We start from the raw sequence: 23,535 nt of genomic DNA on the forward strand, positions 1-23,535 counted from the left end.
ATGAAGAGCACTTCTAGATCTGAACAGCACATCTTCTTTAACACTGTTACATCTGTACACCACCTTTCGTTGATGTAAAAGCATGTCTCGCCGCCGCACGATTTCCCCGTTGATTCTGCGTCATGGTCCGCTCTGGACAGCTGAAAGCCCGGCAGATGGAACGCGCTATCTGGAATGGCATCGTTTAGCCAAGTTTCCATGAAACACAGAGCAGCAGAGTATGAGAAATCCTTATTTGTCCGGGAAAGCAGAAGAAGTTCGTCCGTTTTGTTGGGTAGAGAGCGGAGGTTCACCAGATGGATGCTAGGCAACGGCGTTCGAAGCTTTCTGAGCTTCATAAGCACACCGGCTCTCTTCCCCCGTCTGCGCATCCTGAAGTGTGTGTTCAGCGCAGCTGCTCCACCAACTACTATATCCAGCAAAACACCAGAATAGTCAAAAACCGGCAATATATTGGGTGATGTGTGGTGCCGAATGTCCAGCAATCCGTCTCTGGTGAAACTGATTGCAGGAATATAACACAAATATAACACAAAAACAACTGCAGAGCATGCCACGGAGGCCGCCATCAGCATCGGCGCCATCTTGGATCTGATAAAAATTGCCAGTGTAATATTGCTTTAACAAGTCTTCTCTTTCTTTTTCTTTTTTTTTTTTAAATTAATTTTCTTATTAAATAAGCTATGTTTATTCAGTGTACACAACCTGCTACAAAAATATTAGGCTTCAGTGGAGATATTCTAGCTTGAGCAAAAACCCAGGTCCAAAGAGAGGTCAGTGATTCTGGCTATAAACATTGGCCTTGTGGTGTTTTCTCTTCCATTGAATCAATGGTTGAGCTAGCTCAGCACACAAAAGCTGTAAAATAGTTAAATTAGACAGCAAGGTAGCTCTGCGTTTTAGCTTGAGAGGTGGAGAATTCAGACTGAAAAAAAAAAAAAAAAAAAAAGGATGAGGAGCTCAGAGAATAACAGCAATGATAGAGGGTGACTGGAACCTAAATAATTTGATGTCTGATTCATATATTCCACCTGCTTCTATACAGCTTCAGTGAGATAACATGGCCTTTTTACAGCAGGCCATTCATGTTACAATCCTATGAGTTTTGTGCCTATGTTTATGCATACAGGCACTTGTGTGTTTGAAGTCATGTATTGAAACCTTCAAGCATGCCTTTTATAAAGTGATATTATTATCACAAACTGCATGATAGAAAACAGTCTTATTTATGTTACATTAATATTCATGCAACATGTTTCTTATGGAACCTGCATTTCGGATGGGAATCTGTTCTTTAAAGGGGTCATATGATGCTTTTTTTAAAGATCATTATTTTGTGTATTTGTTGTAACAGAATATGTTGACATGCTTTAATGTTCAAAAAACACATTATTTTTCAAATGCTGTACATTATTGTAGGTCCTCTATGCACCGCCTCTCTCAAACGCATTGTTTTCTACAAAGTCCCTCCTTCTGACAAGCACAGTCTGCTCTGATTGGCCAACACACCCAGTGCATTGTGATTGGCCGAACACTGCAAGCACTCATCGGATATGTAACGCCCCTTTCCATAATTGTGAGCTTCATCTTTCAAAATAAATGTAAAGACAGTTAATAATATCCTTAGTTTTTACCATCATTCAAAACACAAAACATGAACAGATAAGCGTGACAGACACAATGATGATGCTTGTATGTGTTTGCAGTACACAAGCCATGGACGGTTAAGACAGCTGACTCCACTCTTCTACCCCTCCCCCCCCCCCCTCCACAAACACGAAAAAAAAACACACACAAAACTCAAAACTCAAACAGTCAATAGCAACTAAAAAAACCAATAGTAAATACTTTAATAACAAAACATACTTACAGTACACTCTAAAAAATGCTGGGTTATTTTTTCAACCCAAATGCTGGGTTGAGACTGCTGGGTAGGACGTTGGGTTGTTTTAACCCAATTTTGGGTTGAAAATTGTTCTTGATCATAACCCAGCGGTGCTGTGTTGGGAACGCAGACTTGAAAGAGAGTACGCACGTCATGTTAACATCGGACGACGGCAGTGCTAGAAGCCACCATTTTCTCAGCTTGAAATAAGCGGGTGAAAGACATTATGTTAAGTAAAGATTAAAAATGTAAAGTTTTCATTCATTGTTTATGTCCGGGAGTGTTTTGAGATTTCATGGAAGGCGGAAATAAAATAGCTTATATTGAAAAATACGCGGATGCGGTTTTCGCCTTAGAAACGGAGGTCTTTATGGCCTATTTTACGGAACGGAAGAGGTACTTCTAATATAACGTCCGTGAGTGTCTTATGTCATATTTACATAAGATTTACCATATCTGCACTTTTTGAGGTGTTAATAGACGGTTATTAACACATTTTCATTTTAATTTGTTATCTTATTTTTCACGCTTAAACTGAATGTAGTTTCATAAAGGAAACTGCGTTATGTAATACAGACTAGCATAATTGTTTTGAGACTGTTGAAGTGGTAATTGTTAAAAGTAATATTTCAGACTTGTTGAGCTTGTGACTTCATTGTTCTCGCACTGGAAGTTAACTACACAGAAGCCTGCGATTTTCTCAGCTTCTTCAGAAGAGAGGGAAAGACGGTTTTAAGGCAAGTAAACTTCATAATTTCATCATGTTATGTGTGTGTGTTTTTTTTTTTACTAAGACTAAAGGAATGTTTGTTTTTTGTAGATGTTGAAAGCCATATACATAAGATAACTTAATTCAGAAAATAAATGTTTCTATTGTGTCCTTTAGAAAAAAATAAATCTATTGTGTTGTTTCATTTTGATGCAACAACAGTGTGATTACGTGCTCATAGTTCATGAAAACCATTGATGCCTGTGTTTTTCATTGCAGAACTCAAACCAACTTTGGAGTTTTCTGATTTGGAGGGTCATCATTCTTGATCTTCCTTTCTTAAAAGAATAGCTCACACAAAAAATAATTGTCATTCCAAACCTAAAATAATTTTGTCTGTCTTTAGAATACAAATGAATATATTTGTAATTTTCTCATAATTTTTTGTTAATCCATTGAGAGTCTAGACAATCAGTATTTTCAAGCCGCATAAATACAGAGTTATTGTAGAAGTAATCCATTCCGATATATATATATATATATATATATATATATATATATATATATATATATATATATATATATATATATATATATATATATATATATATGAATAAATCTTAAATTATATGATAGCGAACATGTCTTTTCAAAAGAAAATATTGGTCTCCCAGACTTGCAATGGAGGATATTAAATATATTTATTTGTGTTCCAAAAAATAGCAGAGTTTGTATGGGTCTGGAACAACATGGGGGAACAGTAAATTATGACCATTTTCATTTTTTGGTGAAATAACCCTTTGAAGAGCAGTCCTCCACGTACATGAACATTTGTGAGGTATGTGAATGTCATGTCTGTTTTAATGTTTCAGTAAAGACGTAGCTTTCTGAAAGCAATATATGTATTTAAACAATATTACATGCCCTCACACTAGTGCTGACATTATAGCATTCTAGAGCGCTGTGGTAGACCGAGACATTAAGCAACCACACAGTGTTGAAATTATAAAAGACTATTTCCCTATCCTTACTGAAAATGGATAGAGTTTAATTAAATGTTTTCTTTTTTCAAATGTTTTTCTCTTTTTAGGCCACTGATGAAGAACAGGCGGTGCCTGGGATGAATGCTGGTCAAAGAAGAGAATGTCCTTTCCCCTAAACTGATGCAACAGTGGTTTTAAAGGAGGACACTGCCCTGGATGATGTAGAAGGTGTCACATGCTGTGCTGATGGGGCTTCTTCATGACTACATCAATTATGCTAAAGAGATCATGAAAATTGACAGTGATGTATGATCTGTATTCATGGACTATGAAACAACCTTTAAGTGTATTATTTGTAAAAACAAAATGTTAAATGCTTGTTCTGTGTTGTTTAGTAGAAATGGAGTTTAAACTCATTCGTACACATGCTCACAATCTTTCACACACTTGCGTCAGTTAAATGTTATAATATCAGTGTTAATATTGTGGTTTATTTGTGTACTCTGATGCCAAAATAGTTTGTAAAGAACTTATCTTAACTAATTGTACAATTATTGTATAATAGTGTTTTTGTATATTTTTATACAATATATAAAATTTACCAAAAAAGTCAAATTCGATCTTAAAATTTCTATTCAACAAATGTTTAATGCTTTATTTATAAACTCTGTAGCTGTTAATGCCATACTTTTCTGCATTTCTTCTTACATGCATGTTACACTCTAAAAACTGCTGGGTTGAAAACAACCCAATTTGGGTTATTTTGGCAACCCAGCGCTGGGTCAAAAAGGGACAAAGCCAATGCTAGGTTATTTTAACCCAACAAGTTGGGTTATTATGTTTAACCCAGCATGCTGGGTTGCTTTTTTATGGTTTAAAATTACTACATTGCTAGGCTAAAATGAACCCAAATTGAGCTAGGCATTAAACCTACAAATCTTATTCATTTTAAAATCACTTTTACACACAAATAATAACTATCAAAAGATAAATATTTATTAAAAACAAGAGAAAACAGCTAAAAAGTAACATGCATGTAAAAAGAAATGCAGAAAAGTATCGCATTAACAGCTACAGAGTTTATAAATAAAGCATTGAACATTTGTTGAATATAACTTTTAAGATCAAATTTGACTTTTTTTTTTGGTAAGTTCTATATATTGTATAAAAATATACAAACACACTATTATAAAATAATTGTACAATTAGTTAAGTTCTTTATTCTGACATGACAGTACATAAATAAACCACATATTAACACTTATATTATAACATTTAAAAGATGCATGTGTGTGAAAGAATGTGAGCATGCATGTGTATGAATGACAGTGTAAACTCCATTTCTACTAAACAACACAGAACAAGCATTAAACATTTTGTTTTTACAAATTAAACACTTACAGTTTGTTTAATAGTCCATGAATACAGATCATGCATCACTGTCACTTTTCATGATCTCTTTAGCATAATTGATGTAGTCATGAAGAAGCCCCATCAGCATAGCATGTGACATCTTTTACATCATCCAGGGCAGTGTCCTCCTTTAAAACCACTGTTGCATCAGTTTAGGGGAAAGGACATTCTCTTCTTTGACCAGCATTCATCCCAGGCACCGCCTGTTCTTCATCAGTGGCCTAAAAAGAGAAAAACATTTGAAAAAATAAAATATTTAATTAAACTCTATCCATTTTCAGATAGAGGTGTATTCACATCAGTAAGGATATTTAAATGGTAAATAGTCTTTTATAATTTCAACACTTTGTGTGGTTGTTTAATGTATCTGTCTACCACAGCGCTCCAGAATGCTATAATGGCAGCACTATTGTGAGGGCATGTAATATTGTTTGAATAAATATATTGCTTTCAGAAAGCTACTTCTTTACTGAAACATTAAAACAGATATGACATTCACATACCATTTTCATGTACTTGGAGGGCTGCTCTTCAAAGGGTTAGTTCACCAAAAAATAAAAATGGTCATACCAATATGTTCCCCCATTTTTGTTCCAAGACATACAAACTCTGCTATTTTTTGGAATTTAAAATTTATATTTAATATCCTCCATTGCAAGTCTGGGAGACCAATATTTTACTTTACAATAACTGTTCGCTATCATATATTTAGGCTTTATTTATAAAAATATCGGAATGGATTATCTACAGAACTCTGTATTTATGAGGCTTGAAAATACAGATTATCTAGACTCTCAATGGATTAACACACAATTATGATTTGTGTTGTAAAGACAGACAAAAGTTTTATAGGTTTGGAATGACATGAAGGCAAGTAAATTATTTTTTGTGTGAGCTATTCCTTTAAGAGGGAAGACCAAGAATGATGACTCTCCAAATCAGAAAACTCCAAAGTTGGTTTGAGTTCTGCAATGAAAAACACAGACATCAATGGTTTTCATGAAATATGAGCATGTAATCACACTGTTGTTGCATCAAAATGAGACAACAGAAACATTTATTTTCTAAAAATAACTTACATAAATCTCAAAAGAATGATGCTCTTCTATGTCTATGGCTTTCAACATCTACAAAAACAAAAAAACAAACATTCTTTTACTCTTGATAAATAAATAAAAAAAACTGATAACATGAAATTATGAAGTTCACTTGCCTTAAACTGTCTTTCTCTCTCTTCCAAAGAAGCTGAGAAAATCGCCTCCTCCTCACACATCAGTGAAAGAAAAAAGGGACTTCAGTGGTTTAAATAAAATATGAACATGTAATCATACTGTTGTTGCATCAAAATGTAAAGTAAATATTTTCTGTTTTCTAAAAATAACTCAAATCAGTCTCAAAAGAATTAAGTTATTTTGTCTCTGGCTTTCAACATCTACAAAAAAAAACATTCTTTTAGTCTTAGTAAAAAAAAAAAAAAATGATAACATGATGGAATTCTGAAGTTTAATGTTACTTGCCTTAAACCCGTCTTTCCCTCTCTTCTGAAGAAGCTGAGAAAATCGCCTCCTCCTCACAAAAGCAGGCTTCTGTGTCCTTAACTCCCGGTGCGGGAACAATGGAGACACAAGCTCAACAAGTCTGAAATATTACATGCAAAACATTACTTTTAAGAATTACCACTTCAACAGCCTCACAATAATTATGCTAGTCTTTATTACATAACGTCGTTTCCTTTAGGAAACTAACGTACATTCAGTTTAAACACGAAAAATAAGATAACAAATTAACATGAGTGTAACCGCAACCATAACCGTCTATTAACACCTCAAAAAGTGCAGATATTATAAAATCTTGTGTAAATATGGCATAAGACACTCACAGACGTTATATTAAAAGTAACGTTACCGTTTCCGTTCAGTAAAAGACGTCTTTAAGACCTCTGTTTCTGAGGCGAAAACCGCATCGGCGTATTTTTCAATATAAGCTCTTTTATTTCCGCCTTTAATGAAACCTCAAAACACTCCCGGACATAAACAATGAATGATAACTTTACATTTTGAATCTTTACTTACCATAATGTCTTTCACCCACTTCTTGCTTATTTCACGCTGAGAAAATGGCGGCTTCTCGCACTGGCATCGTCCGATGTTAAAGTGACGTGCGTGCTCTCTTTCAAGTCTGCGTTCCCAACACAGCACCGCTGGGTTATGATCAAGACCAATTTTCAACCCAAACTTGGGTTAAAACAACCCAACGTCCTACCCAGCGGTCTCAACCCAGCATTTGGATTTAAAAAAAATCCACTTTTTTAGAGTGTACTTTTTGACTTTTTGATCTTAAAAGTTATATTCAACAAATGTTCAATTCTTTATTTATAAACTCTGTGGCTGTTAATGCCATACTTTTCTGCATTTCTTCTTACATGCATGTTACTTTTTGGCTGTTTTCTCTTGTTTTTAATAAATATTTACCTTTTGATAGTTATTCTTTGTGTGTAAAAGTGATTTTAAAATTAACAAGATTTCTGGGTTAAATGCCTAGCTCAATTTGGATTCATTTTAGCCTAGCAATGTAGTAATTTTAAACCATAAAAAAGCAACCCAGCATGCTGGGTTAAACATAATAACCCAACTTGTTGGGTTAAAATAACCCAGTGTTGGGTTCGTCCCTTTTTGACCCAGTGCTGGGTTACAAAATAACCCAAACTGGGTTGTTTTCAACCCAGCAGTTTTTAGAGTGTAGCTGATTCAGAAGCACCAGATTGTCGTAGCAAAGTCAGAATTACCTCCTCTCCTAGGTTCACGAAACGATCATCCATAAAATGTGTTGCTGTTCTGTTGTAAGTAATCTTAAAACTTCCTAAATGCATCTACTTTCGGAAGTCCAAATAAAGTGCTTTTGCTTTCGCCTAGATACACACAGCATCTCCCTGACATGGCTGCTTCAACACTAACTGCGGATACTGAAACCACACCTTTCTTTGTGTGAACATTTGGGCGGCTTTACGCAAATATTTCCACATATGTGGGGGCGTGTTTTAATGAGCTGTTTTAGGGGGCCGTGGCAGAGACTTAACTTTGATAAAGAATATATCTTTGGATTTGAGACTTTAGTCTTTACAACTTTACAGATCTTCTTCATGCACCAAGAGCTTGTAACACTCCAAAGAAAAAGGAAAAATTGAAATCGCATCATATGACCCCTTTAAAACGCAATCTATGACATAGCCAATGCAGCAGGCATAAACCACAGTGCAACAAAACACAGCATCTTTCCATTTAAAATATTGCTACAGTCTCTGTGCATCAGAGCTTGAAAAAAAAAAAAAGCACCAAGAGCTAGAAAATCATGACATAATATCTACTAAATATTAATGTCTGTCTATATTAAATAGTGGTTAACTGTTTCCTTATAACCATAATTAACATTGGGGAAACAAATTATAGCGGTAAATGTAGAATATAATGAAAAACCAGGTGACTGATCTAAAAGAACAGGTATAAAAAACTGCCCAAGAAAAAAGCACTGAATGCCTAACAGGTCATGTTTAAGTGTCTGGCATACATTTTCTCTCCTACTATAGAGCAAACAGTATTAAAAAAAGTTATCCTCTTCATGCCACACATGAAGACACATGCATGCTGTGCAGTCAAGGATGCTGCTCATCAAACATGAAGACCAAGACTCCCTGAAAAGCTGGGTCTCTCAGTCTGCTTTTTTAAAAGAAATCTGGTGCAGTTTGACTGATATATAAATGCAAGTGCAATGTGGACCGATGAATTTAAATTTATATATTTACCCAGGGCAGTCATCAGTGCCACACTGGGCCCCGCTCTAGTTAAGAAATCTCAAATATCAATTTTTTTCTACAGACACTGCAGAGATTTTGATCTTCAGCTTGTGGCAGAAGCCTCACACAGCTTGTTCTTTGCTCTAACAACGTTATGAACTTTGCTGTTATAAATAGCATGCAATAATGCAAGTTAAAAGGTTACCAAGAAATGACATTGTACATATATATATATATATATATATATATATATATATATATATATATATATATATATATATATATATATATATATATATATATATATGTTTTAGCTGCCAATCCAGATTTCCCCTTTAGGCTTCTCTTTTATGATGTTGCTAACATCCCTCCTGATTGTTAATCCCCGGTACATTTCAAATAAAGACTGTGATGAAAATGCAAATAGATTCATTTACATTTGGGAGAGATTTTTATCCAAAGAAACATACATTGCATTCAAACTACAGATTTTAAAAGTTCATGCATTCTATGCATGCATCCTTATAATTAGACTCATGACCTTGATGATGCTACTGTATAGGAATGCAGAATAGAAAAGAATCTGAAGGACAAAATTACAAGTACTTTGCAATCACAGTCATCCGCTATACCATTACACTCCCAATTTGAGTACAAATCATGGGGGGGAAGCTGATGTAACATAATGTTTCTTTATATTTTAAATAAAATAACCTCAACATTTTTATTGGTATAAAGCAACTCTAATGCTGCATCCCAGTTTCTAGATATTTTTAAATGATAAGGTGATGTTTTGAGGTTTTAGATTCTTTCATATCCATCAAATTGGGTATATCACATCATCCCAACATCTTGAGCTGTAAGACTTTCAGTGGACAACACCTGATAGATAATACAGACATTATGGATTTAATGTCAGTTTCGACATGCAAGTGTATTTAGACTGTGATAAGGGTGATTTTGTCATGTACACACTTAAGAAATTCATGGAACATTTCCTTTGCACAAAAGTTTATTTACAGTGAAAAGGGGGTTTTCAGATCATTACAATGTTCTTCACACACACACACACACACACACACACACACACACATGTTTGTTTTTGTGAAAAGTGGGGACACCATAGGCGTAATGGTTTTTATACTGTAGAAACTGTATATTCTATCGCCCTTCACCAACCCTACCCCTAAACCTAACCCTCACAGGAAACTTTGTGCATTTTTACTTTCTCAAAAAAACTCATTCTGTATGATTTATAAGCTTTTTGAAAAATGGGGACATGGGTTATGTCCTCATAAGTCACCCTCTCCTTGTAATACCTGTGTCATACCCATGTCATTATACAGATCTATTCCCTGAAAATCAACAAAAACAATACCACACACACACACACACACACACACATAAGAGCAGGCCATTAGCATCACTATTAGACATTTCTATTCGCTGAATATCACCCAGTATAATACTGCAAATTCCCTTTACAGTAAATAATTGTAATACCCTTTGATTCATGGAAATTTTCTGTCATGTCAAACACCACATACAGAGACTTACCGTATTTTTTAAAATTGCTGTAAAACTACTCAATTTGCCGTAATGGCCTATTTGGCACCATTCCATTGAGGTTTTGTATTTTCCTCATTTCTTACATTTGGATTGACAGGATTTGCCTTACACCGTGTCTACAACGGCACAACACCTCGAGACTGTCTACACTGGATGTGTTAAATCGCTTGTAATGACTGACAAATTATACTACTGTATGTCAGAAATATACCGGGGCATCAGTTTACTGTCCGGCATCCATAGATAGTATCACTAATGGGATCTATAGAAAAAAACATCAGAAAGACCAGCAAACAAGGTCCTAAATATATTTATGTATGTCTGTTTTGTTTTGTTTTTAGTTTTTTTGCACACCAGTTTAACCTAGTAACATTTACTCGTAAACACGGCAGTAACATAAACTTTACCACATTAAGCTGTGCTCAATTAATAATCAATAATTAACTAATGACTTTGTCAGCTTACTGAATTACCAAATTAAAATTATTTACGAAAATAAAATCGTATGAAAGCTAAGCTAACCCAAAAAACAAATTTATGACATAAATTCCTTAACATTGCCCAGTAGCTTATTAAGAAAATAAAATCGTATGATAGCTAGGCTAGCTTAAACTAAAGTTTTATGGCCCCCTTTCCAGTTTTAGCATTATTTTGTGTGTGTGTGTATATATATATATATATATATATATATATATAAATTAATGGAATTTAAGATTTACTGCATTTTGTATGTGTTTGTTTTAAAGGCAATGAAGCATTAAGAGAGACATGAGCATGCCAGCCACGCTGAGACTGATAATTCATGGTAAGAGAAAAACTTGACTATGACTTTGAGAGGTTTGTTTATGGGGTTTGCCTTCTGAAAATGTGGAATTTCTTCTTGTTTTTCAGGGAATACATTTCTCTCTGTAACAAAGTGTATGGTGAGCAAAGATGGCCTACGTTTTGGAGCAGCTTACGGGTTTTGAAAATGCCTTATATCTATTCTTTGACTGATTATATTTTTCGCCCACTATTTTTCTGTTGCCTGAATATTCTTTGCGATGATAAATCCAGAGCATACAACATAATGCACTGCAAAAAGACATGAGAAACAGTGAAGATGCACTTTTCCAGCAGTGTAGGACTGTGTATTTCGAAGTGTTATATTTGCAATGTTTTACATAAAGAATTTGATATTTTGTAATAATTGTGTCTGGTTAAATTGAATGTCAGTAGTACCTATGTTGGATAAAAATAAAATGAATTCTATATAAAAATTATAAAATATACTAAAATCTATATTCAAATTAATGAATTATGGTGGTATACAGATGTATTACAAGATTACAGTACCATGTAGTTGTACCTATAAAACTGAAATACAGTTATGGTACTTTAAATCTTAATTACAGTATCTTACAAAAAAGTCCTAAATTTTAGTTACTTAATTACAGTTACAGTAAATCTTATTTACAACCTTTTGAAATGTTTAACAGTTAGCATTGGTTTGATTCCCAGAATGCATGAATTAAAAAGAAAATAAATAGCATACTCTGAATTGTATAAAAGCTTCTGCCAAATGTATATAGTACATGTAAATGCATTTTGAAACACCTTGAATTGTTTGCATTGAATTAACTGTTGATATTAAATGATCATCAAATGATTGTTGACATTACCAACTGGAAAGATGATCATTTGTTGTGTTTTTAATTTTTCATTTTCTGTTGCATAATTTGGTTTTTGGAACAATAGTTTAAAGAAAGAAAACAAAACAAACATCCTAATGTAAGCACTAAATCGATAGCTTTTAAATGTGTTAGAAATGTTATCCATTTTTTAAATTTTATAAGACCAAGTGTTTAGAAAATGTACCACTTTGTATAAAAAATAATAACAATAATAAACTTCCGAAACGGAGCTAGTGAATGATGTCTTATGCTTACGTACCGAAGCAGGAGTTGATAAAGCCGTACCACATGCAGCCGCGCCGTCCGAGCAGCCACCGTCCCCGCACACTGGACGCGAAGCTCAGGGTCGTCCCGAATATACACACCAGCATGTCACTGACGCTAATGTTGAGAAGCAGCACGTTAACTGGCGTCCTGAGCGTCTTAAACTTACAGAAGAGGACTAATACGATAAAGTTATTGAAAAAGCCGAAAGTCATGATGAATCCCAGGAACACTGACAGGACGATGAAGCCCGCGCGTGAGAGCGTCTTCACTGGCGAGTCGCTCCAGTCCTCATCCAGAAGAGTTAACCGGTCTTCCTCGCTCATGTTAAAGCTGAGATTTAAATCAGCCTGCTCGGAAAACATCGTTAGGGATACTTAGAAAAGTTATTTTGAGTCAGTGCTGGATTTCTTGAGGTAAGAGCATTTCATGTATCCGTTAGTCTCCTTTATTTAACACCTCAGCGCAGCCCGGCGCATCAGCTTCATGATTTGGTACAGATGATGATGATGATGATGATGATGATGATTCTGACTGACAGCGCGCTTCACCTTTGAGAGCACTGGACTGTTGACAGATGCGCTCCACTTGACGCTCAAAAAGCCACACAAGACGACTATCTAGGCAGGAATCAGACGGTTCTGCTGATTAATTTCCGCAGTATCCATCAGAGCTTATGAACTAGTATTAGTTTTTCACGAGGTCGTAGCGCACGTGTCGCTGCAAATTAATGTTGACTGTTTGGTGTCCGCTCATGTGCTACTTCATTGTCTGCACATTGTTGCATTCTTGAGGCAAAATGTTCCCTTCTTAGTCCCAGCTGTGAACCCGTCGTTCAGTATTTCAGTTGAGTGCGCGAGCCATTGCTCCATGGACGCGCAACAGGCGTGTAATATAAAGGCATCTTGACGTCATGGGATAGCGTTGTGAGCTTATTGTAGTTGACCTGCAGGAGACAACCTAATAGATACATAATACCACTGGCAATTTTGATCTGGTGGGTTTGCGGCCAAAAAGCTCTTCTTTTTTTTTTTTTTTAGTTTCATCTGACTTGAAGCCAGACCCGCTTGAAGTTCCAGTCGTGTCTGACTGCTGAATATGCCAGAGTTTGTTTTTGGATGAGTGAGGAGGATTTTTCTTGAAACTCTCCCGAACAACGGTGATGTATTGGCTGTTTAATGTGTATTATTAATAAAAGTTTTTTTTGTGTGTGGGTTTTTTTTTTTTACACTAAAAGGTGCCATTTTTTTATTTTTATTTTTTTCACCCAAATGCTGGGTTCAGCTTGTTTGTGTTATTTTATTGGGTTACTTTTGTTAATTTTTGTATTTTTTTATTTTATTTTTTATAATACCCAAATGCTGGGTTCAGTTCAGCTTTTGGGGTAATTTTATTGGGCGATTTTTTATAATATTTTTTACCTAGGTACTGGGTAGTTTTTCTGCACTCTAGAAAAATGTTTTTTTTTTTTTTTTTTTACCCAAATTTTGGGTTCAGTTTGTTGAGCCATTTTATTGGGGAATTTTTAATATTATTTTTTTTTTACCCAGGTGCTGGGTCGTTTTCCTGTAACTCAGCTGCATGGGTCATTTTTACTGTCAAATGATGAACCCCCTCACACATCTACCCAGTGCTGTGTCAGTGTAACCAAAGACTATAGAATACCCAAGACGTGACACTCAAATAGTTTAGAATGGGGAAAAAATGCTATGCTAAATATAGACCATTCCAGGGACATAACCAATTACAAATGTTTGGGAATGCTACTGTTAGATTCCCCATCTGACTGTACCAAGCATGTAGACGCGTCCACCATTTTTAACGATCAACTTGACGTCATTCACCATAATAATCCATTAATATTTGAAGATGCTACAATCCTGCACAGCCGATGGTTGTGAAAACTGCCGACGTTTAAATTCCTGAAGAAATGGGATAACCTTTCACAGGTGAGAATGTGTTGGTTTGTGTTTTTAAATGTATTAACTCAGTATTACAAGTTTTGAAACATTGGTAACTTATTAGTTAGGTCTACACAGCAACATGTTGAGCTCTCTCGACCACCATACTCGAGGGTTTACAGACCATCTGTTTTATCCTTTGTCTGTTTGTAATTCAGGCCCTGCTGTTTAAGAAGAACCACAAATATGTCATCATGTACTTGCGGTCTTGGCCAGATTTCGATCTGTATGTAAATATATAAAGAGAGAGAGTGTGCTGACCACTCACTGTCATCAGTGTTGATTGTATTGGCAGTTTGTGACTCTTTAGTTTGATGTTCTTCTGCAGAGTCACCTTGTTCATTTTCCCAGAAAACAAAGAACTGCCTTGCATTGGCTTCTCAAATAAAGCCTTTCAGCCAAAAACATAGAGACCAAACATGACCTCAGGGTGTTGTTCTCACACACACTTACATGTAGAGTGTGAGCAATGTGCCATAAATCCTCAGAGTGACTGAGTTCATGGTCCTATCTCAGAAGATTAGCATGACTTGTGATAAAAGTTCATTGCCATAATGTAATGATAAATAAAGCCTTTCATATATTTTAGTATTCATTGTGAAATATTTCAGGTCTTTTATTCTTTTAATACTGATGATTTTGGCATAAAGCTCATGAAAACCCAAAATTCCTATCTCAAAAAATTAGCATATTTCATCCGACCAATAACACAAAAAAAGTCAACCTTCAAATTAAGGGTGTTCAGTTATGCACTCAATACTTGGTCGGGAATCCTTTGCAGAAATGACTGCTTGTCGATGCGATGGCATGGAGGCAATCAGCTGTGCGCACTGCTGAGGCAATGGATGCCGTGATAGCTCAGGATGCTTTTATAGGGCCTTAAGCTCATCCAGAGTGTTGGCATCTCATCTGCACAACTTTCTCTTCACAATATTTCACAAAAGATTATCTATGGGGTTCAGGGTCAGGATAGTTGGCAAACAAATGAAAACCGTAAATCCCTATCTCAGTAAACAATTACCAGTGGTTTTGGCACTTGAGCAGGTGCCAGGTTTTGCTGAAAAAAAAAGTCTTCATTCTCCATAAAGCTTGTTCAGCAGATGCAAGCATGAAGGAGCTCCCAAAATCCTCCTGATAGAAAATGCTGCATTGGACCCTGCCTTTATAAACAAATCTGGTGCAACACCAGCAGCTGACATGGCACCCCCAGACCATCACTGACTGTGGGTACGGACAGCTGGACTTCAGGCATTTTGGCAGTTTCCTTCTCTTAACAGTATTCCCACAGACTCTGGCCACCTGATTTCCGAAAGGAGAGACATGCAAAATTTGCTTTCATCCCAAAAAAAGTAACCATTTACTTTGGACCAGGTGAGCAACAGGCAGCGCCAGTGCTGCTTCTCTGTAGCCCATGTCAGGCGCGTCTGCCGCTGTTTCTGGTTCAAAAGCACACACGCCTGTGCACGGTAAAGCTCTGGATGTTTAAGTGGCTCCAAAATCTCCTGAGACATCAGTCAGTTTGAAACACTTCTGAAGGACATCAAGACTGTGGGTACTGACAATGGACTTCAGGCATTTTGGCATTCTTCACAAGTCTTCCCCAGGGACTCTGGTCACCTCTTTTCGGTGTGACATGCAAAATTTTTTTGTCACACTTTTTCCTTCCAGTAGACTTTGGGACCACTGAGTGCCAGTGATACAGCACGCTGGGAACAGCCCATTGTTAGGCGCGTTATGCCGCTGTTTCTGGTTAAAAGCTCACGCCTGTGCACGGTGGCTCTGGATGGCCTTACTCCAGGACTCAGCCACTGTTCTGCAGGTCCCCCAAGGTCTGGAATCGGTCTTACCCAATCTTTGCCGGTCACCTCTTCTCGTTGAGTAGCGTTTTTTGCCAACTTTTCCTTCACAGGATGGGAGGTTTTAATAAGCAATCTGGAATCTTTATTCGTTCAGGAAATTTATGTCTGTGTCTTACCCTCTCGATTGAGGGGTGTCAATGATTGGCTTCTGGATTCAGGTCGGCCAGTCTTACCCATGATTGCGGTTTGGAACTGACCAAGGCTGGAACCAGCTGGAGTTTTTAAAAGCCTCAGGAATCTTTTGCAGGGTGTTTAGCAGTTAATTAGTTGCTAGATAACTTTTCATGATATGCTAATTTGTTTGAGATAGGAATTTTGGGTTTTCATGAGCTGTATGCCAAAATCATCAGTATTAAAACAATAAAAGACCTGAAATATTTCAGTTGGTGTGCAATGAATCTAAAATATATGAAAGTTTAATTTTTATCATTACATTATGGAAAATAATGAACTTTTATCACAATATGCTAATTTTTTTGAGAAGGACCTGTACATGTAGAGTGTGAGCAATGTGCCATAAATCCTCAGAGTGACTGAGTTCATGTCAATCATCCTCTTCAGATTTTGTCACAGTATGCACCATATGGCAGTGCAGAAAAAAAATGAATGTTTTGTCTGTTAAAACATGGATGAAAGTGCAAGCTGCTTCTAAACAAATTAAATTTACAAATGGCATCGCCCGCTGTTAAGGGGAAAATAAAGTGGATAATCCAGTTGTAGTGGCATAGTTCAAATGTTTAATCTGGCTACATTTACAAAGTATCAGAACATGGATTTCAGTTTTGCTTTTATGGTAAGGTTGTGCCAACTTTATCAATATATCATAAAAACATACCTTCTTCTAAAAAGGCTATGATAATAAAGAGTCAATGACAGTTTAATTGTAGCAGCATTAGTATTAATGCCAAGGCCAATATCTTGTTCTTAATATACATTTCTTATAGTTCTTTGTCTATAATGACAAACACATTTGTTGCTGCACAATTTAACAAAAATAAAAATGTATTAGAGAAGTTTGGACTAAAGTCATTATCAAATAGTTATAGGGGTTTTGAATACAAATTAGCATTGAGTAATGGATTCATGTTTAGTTGTTTGATTGTAATCTTGATGTGCAGGCTAATGTGTACCTTTAAAAGCTTATGATTAATAAAATGCAACTTATCTAGACATATTTAAATTAGGTTTGTCATTTACTTCTTGTTGGATACACTCTTGCTCAGTTTGTCTTTGCTGAATTTAAGATCTTGGTTATAGCAGGGATCAAGGGTAAAACCTGCTGGGATGTGGCATGATTTGACAAAGCAAGTGCAAAGTGCAACAGAAGATCCAGCTGAAAAAAAGAGCATAATTTTCCTGTTTTTAATATTCCTTTTTTTTTTTTTTTGAAAAAGCACAACAATTATAGTAAATGCAAATAAAATGGAGCAACCCAGGCTCATTGGAAAAATTACCTCTATACCTACATTTTTGCAAAAAAAAATATATCTACGGTATATGTACAATTCACTGCAGTTTCCATATGAAACAAATGTATTCGAAAATTTAATTAAATAGTCAGATTATCGATTAATAATGACTAATTTTCTTGCACAATACTATTGTAACATACAGACTTTTAGTTTATTTTTCCTGTTCCTGTGTTTCCTCTTTGACCTAGTTTTCCATGCTCCTCAAAATGTTATGACCTCAAAACACTTTTACCACTCTCAGAAAAAGAAAGGTACAAAAGCTGTCAGTGGGGCAGTATCTTTTCAAAAGGAACACTTCTGAGCCTTATTTATCCCTAAAGGGTGGATATAAGTATATCTTAAGGCAGGGCTGGGCAACTTCGGTCCTGGAAGGACACTGTCCTGCAGAGTTTAGCTCCAACTCTAATCAAATACAACTGAAGACGTTAACCAATGTCTTCAAGATCACTAGAAGTCACTATGTGTGTTTAATGACCATCACAGCCAAAAACGCCCAGACAACGAGAGTGAGGAGTATGATCTGCCCAGCCCTGTCTTAAAGGTACATATTAGAAACTAAAGAGCACTGTACATATTAGTACTTTTTTTTTTCACAGTGACAGCATTTGTACTTTTTTTTCTGAGAGTGAGGAGTATGATTTGTAAACTAATACATTTTGATGTTACATTACTTGCTCACCTGGTGCAGCATTGCACTTGAGAAGCAGAGAACTCTGGGTAAGAGTCATAATAAAAAAAATTAAAAAAAGATCAAAGGTTTGTAGACTTGTAGTTTTATCCCATGATTGCTTTTGTTAACACTATCAATAGGGTCTAGGGTAGGGTTTAGTGTTTTGCCACAATACATACAACAGCCAACATAAAACACTGCCAGATTCAAGTTCATCTGTTTTGGATAAAACTGAACATGCTTTTAACACCACTTAATGGACATTTAACTTTGAAACTGTCGTGAAACATGTAATGCTAATAACAGCGTTTTGCAGAATGTCATCGTAGGCACATTTTTTTTTCCAATGAGCCTGCGCTGCATTGGAGACAGGGATGTTTGTTAATGAAATTAAAGAAGTCTCATGTGCTTTTCTTACTGCTTAGAGTAAATAATCAGGAGATTGTTACCAAAATCAGAGCAAATAGAGATGGTCTGTTTATATCCAGTGAAGTCGGGTCATCTCCAGACTGGAGTTTTAAGACAACTCGAGCCCTTCCCATAAAGGTGTGTTTCTGTCAGGTGCTGCATGGTTTATTAACAAACTGGTGTCCTCAAAAGCCTCAAGCAGATGGGTTTATTACTAAACAGTGATTAATGTCCTCAGGCAAGTGTTATTGGATCACAGAGAAAACCAAGCCCTGTGGTATGATTACAGTTAGCCTTCATTCCACAGTGATATATATTGTTCCAAAGGAGTATCTATTTCCAGACTTTTGAGTCTGTATTTTTAATTTAAAAAGTTCAAATGGAAAAGAAGTTGAGTTAAATGATAAAAGCTAATGAGACAGCAGCAATCTTTGAGCATTTAGTGTCAGACCATGTTCTGTCCAGCGGAGGGAAACAGAGAGAACAAGACCTTCCACAACATCCTCCTGATTTCCTGTTCATTATTAGCTCAATTATTACACCTGTTCCTGGCCTGTTAGTGTGTGTGTGTGTGTGTGTGTGTGTGTGTGTGTTGTGTATAAGACCTGCATTTGTTTGTATCTTTGCTCAGTCTTTGCTCAGTCGGAGGGCAATCATGGCTTTTGAGTTACAAGTTGCAACCCAAAGGTCGTGGGTTTGAGTCTCAGTACTGACAGGGATTGTAGCGGGAGTGAATAACCAGCACTCTCTTCCACCTTCAATCCCACGACTAAGGTGAGACCCTTGAGCAGGGCACTCCCAACTGCTCACTAGGCCCGCAGAAAAAATTGCTGCCCACTGATCTGGGTGTGTGGTCACGGTGTGTGTGTGTGTGTGTGTGTGTGTGTGTGTGTGTGTGTGTGTGTGTGTGTGCGCGTGCGCGTTTTTGTGACATATCAGGACACAAATTTGTATAATGACAAGGGTATAACATAGGTATTACAAGGAGAAGGTGCCCCCTTTTCAAAACGCATAGAAATCACACAGAATGGAGTGTATTGAGAATCTGAAATAGCACAAAGTTTCCTGTGAGGGCTAGGGTTAGGTGTAGTGTTGGTGTAGGGCGATAGAATATACAGTTTGTACAGTATAAAAACCATTATGCTGTCCCCACTTTTCACAAAAACAAAGATGTGTGTGTGTGTGTGTGTGTGTTTTTTTTTTCACTACTCACTTCTGTGTTTTAACAACTCAATGCTTTGTTTGAGTACTTGGAAATTCAAAATGCAGAGCACAAATTCTTAGTATGGAACACTATACTTGTCTACACGTCTCGTCACTTCACTTTCTCTTCACTTTAAATTTCTTCTGTTTAGGCAGATCTTTGGTGAATGCCTGTTTTCTTGTAACCCTTGCTTGGATTACTTTTTCCAGATCAAATCCTGGCTCTCATGATTCTCTGCAAATTTGGGTCCACTATGCTCCATAATGTAGTGGTTAGTGGTCTGGGCTTCCAGCAACAAACTCTGGGTTCAAGCTGTGACGACACAACTTCAAAGTCTCACACACATGGCTGTAGCCAGGCATTGAAAATTAGTGAGGTCAAAACAAAGAGTCTTGTTTGGATCACACAAGACACAACTTCAAAGGCTGACAGACATGGCTGTAGCCAGGCATTGAAAATTAGTGAGGTCCAGGGGGTTTCTATAATAACCCCCTTATTATAGAATTTTGCTATAATAACGCCAATATTTAGAACTAATTATCGACACTAATTTTCACTTTGTGAAATGTTTTGTGAAATGTTTTGATAAATGTTTTCGTGTTTTGTATTGATGGTCATTTTTAAATCATAACCTATTTATTGCATCAAAATTTGTTACTTTATTTATGGGGTGGATAAAGACTTCCTACTTTATTAACGTTCTAAAGTGTTAAATTAAGTGGAAAAGACAAGTAAAAAAAATGCTTATAATAGCTGGATCTGGCAACATAACTCATAGCTGGCTACTAGACTGCTGACAGATGCTGTGAACCAACAATACTAATTACCCCAAACAACTCCAACACTTACCTCAAATAATCCTACTAAATCATCATACATATATTGTCATAATAACAAAGAGTCTCTGCAACAATCACAGCACAACTCCAACTCATTCCTCAAGAACCTGTGGTAGACACCAGACCCCAGACCCTCCACCATAAGCAGTAACCCAAGGTCCCAGCCCCTCAGCATTGTGATTCTATAATAACCCCCTCCTGCATGGGTTTCCTGACTCAAGTTTCTCCAATAAATACAACCAATTTTACACTTCATTAACCACTTTGCTTCTGTACAGGCTAAGATTGCTTACATAATCTCCCTGTTGTGTAATTGTGAGGGATGGTCATTTTTAATCCGAAGATTTATTGCATCCTCCCATTTGCTCAGATTATTTATGGGGTTCACAAACCCTCTTTAGCAAGTGTTTTAACCATTCAAACAGTGGCCGTGAAAAGACAAGCAAGAATGCTACTATAATAATAATAATAATAATATGTTTTATTTATATAGGCTTTCAATACCAGCGCCCTTACATAAGGTACAATAATATTAGTATACAACAGAACTATTCAATTATTTTAATTTGAGGTCCGGATTATCGAATTGAAAATTTAAAGGGGGGCAGCGGGGTTGGGGGCCATCCCAGTCTCTTTATGAGGGGTATATAAAATAAAAAAATAAATAAAATTAAATGCATATTCAGCAGATGCTAATTAATGTTACCAACAGCAACGAATATGGGTTAACATTTCTGTATGTAGAAACAACAATAAAAAAATTATACTCCAACACTTTCTGTAATTAATCGTGCTAATTGATTATTTATATATTGTCATAATTTCACATTGAGCCTCCAAATGAATGTAGAAACAGCATTAAAGATAGTATATTGTAAATATATGTTATAACATCTCTTTAACCAAGTCTCTTTATTAAAGGGTTAGTTCACCGAAAAATGTAAATTATGTCATAAAGGGTAATGAGTCACCCTCATGTCATTCCAAACCTGTAAGACCTCCGTTCATCTTTGGAACACAGTTTAAGATATTTTAGATTTAGTCCGAGAGCTTTCTGTCCCTCCATTGAAAATGTATGTGCAGTCGCACTCACAACAGACCCGGAAGAGAAGACAATGCTGAATAAAGTCGTAATTTTTGTTATTTTTGGACCAAAATGTATTTTCGATGCTTCAACAAATTCTAATGGACCCTCTGATGTCACATGGACTACAATAAATAAGTTTTAATCACTAATCACAGAATGGACAGTATACCGTACATACATTCTCAATGGAGGAACAGAAAGCTCTCGAAATAAATCTAAAATATCTTAAACTGTGTTCCGAAGATGAACGGAGGTCTTACGGGTTTGGAACGACATGAGGGTGTGTCATTAATGACATCATTTTCATTTTTGACCGAACTAACCCTTTAATATCACATTTTTGATAATACTGCTGATGATGTCTCTATTAAATGCATCTTCCTCTCAATTTTAGCCATTAATTATAGCCATTCAACATTACAGTATAATTGAAAAGTGTTATTTTTAACATTTATAGGCTCTGAAAAATATAATAACTTTTAAGTGAATGTAAAACAATCTTTACATTAACTATAAATTGTATATGCATAAATTATATAGATTAATATTTATTCAAGTTAATCAGCGACTAGAACACTCGAGTGATTTCTCTTTTTCTTTTCCGTGATTTCCATCAATGACAGACTTCAGCAAGTTTTACTTTAAAAGCAGCAAATCTGACATGCATTATGCATATCTGAAACATATTCGGTCTTCTCCCAACTCTTTACAATTATTTTGGACCTTATAACTCATTTAAGGCTGTGTTTTCAAAATCACTGGCCAAAACCATGCATTTTGACATAATTGTATGTGTTTTTGTCATTTGAAGTGCTACTGGCATGCTTGTCCGAAGCGGCTAGCCAGCATACGTTCAGCCGAACGTACATACTTTCAAACTATACTGCATTTGATAATCACCTTCATCCAGTCTGCGCTGTTTCTGTCTTCATAACACTGTCTTTATATTCATTTAAACTAGAGTTGTGGATATCTCATAACTCCCTCACACAAGCGCTTATCAAGGCTGCCATCTATTGATGTTTGGTATCTCCGGTAGATTGTTGTTGTTCCGTCTCTTCCTTTTCTTTTTCTGACTGGCCCGGGCCAGTGTTGCCACCTTGTTGACAAACTAATTAGTGCAAACACAATACAGTGTGAGATCTGCACGTACGTAATCTTCTCCCGGGCCGGATGAAGATGATTGGCGGGCAGCATTGGGCCGCCAATTGAATAGCTCTGGTATACAACATATGAACAGCCAAACAGCAGACAGAGGTGAAATAATATTCAATATACAAGATAAGTTACAAAACAAGCATAGAAAAGAAAATTAAGGTAAGCAATCAATTAAGAAACATTGTAAATAAGTAAGTTTTGAGAGCAGTTTTAAAGGTCTGGAGTGAAGAGATAACACAGAGATCTTGTGGTAGTTTATTCCAGAGGTTGGCATCTGAAATGCAGAAAGCCCTACCACCCACACTAGATAGCTGGAATTTAAGTACTGCAAGCTAATTTTCAGAGCTCAATCTCAAAGTAAGTTTCGCCTGCACTTAACCAACTAATACTAGTACTTACCTTTTCTTTTTCTTGTCTATCATATTCATAAAAAAAAAAAAAACCCTGGCTACGTGTTCTGTACTAGACTAACTGAGACTTATCATATCAACTGTACACAATACCAATTCTCTTCTCATGTTGATCTGATTGTTTCTACTGTTCTCATTTGTAAGTCGCTTTGGATAAAAGCGTCTGCTAAATGATTAAATG

The 23,535-nt window shown here is 36.1% G+C and overlaps 1 protein-coding gene across 1 annotated transcript in view; it reads right to left on the minus strand.

Moving 5' to 3' along the window:
• Positions 1–13,178, minus strand: part of LOC122146090 (vertebrate ancient opsin-like) — a 53,393-nt gene extending 40,215 nt beyond the window's left edge. Inside the window, exon 1 of the mRNA XM_042763380.1 lies at positions 12,282–13,178. Within this exon, the coding sequence (XP_042619314.1) occupies positions 12,282–12,651 (370 nt within the window). The 5' untranslated portion in view covers positions 12,652–13,178. The remainder of the gene's footprint in view (positions 1–12,281) is intronic.
• Positions 13,179–23,535: the final 10,357 nt, after the last annotated feature.

This window comes from Cyprinus carpio, chromosome A9 (genome assembly GCF_018340385.1).
Source record: "Cyprinus carpio isolate SPL01 chromosome A9, ASM1834038v1, whole genome shotgun sequence".
NCBI classification, from domain to species: domain Eukaryota; kingdom Metazoa; phylum Chordata; class Actinopteri; order Cypriniformes; family Cyprinidae; genus Cyprinus; species Cyprinus carpio.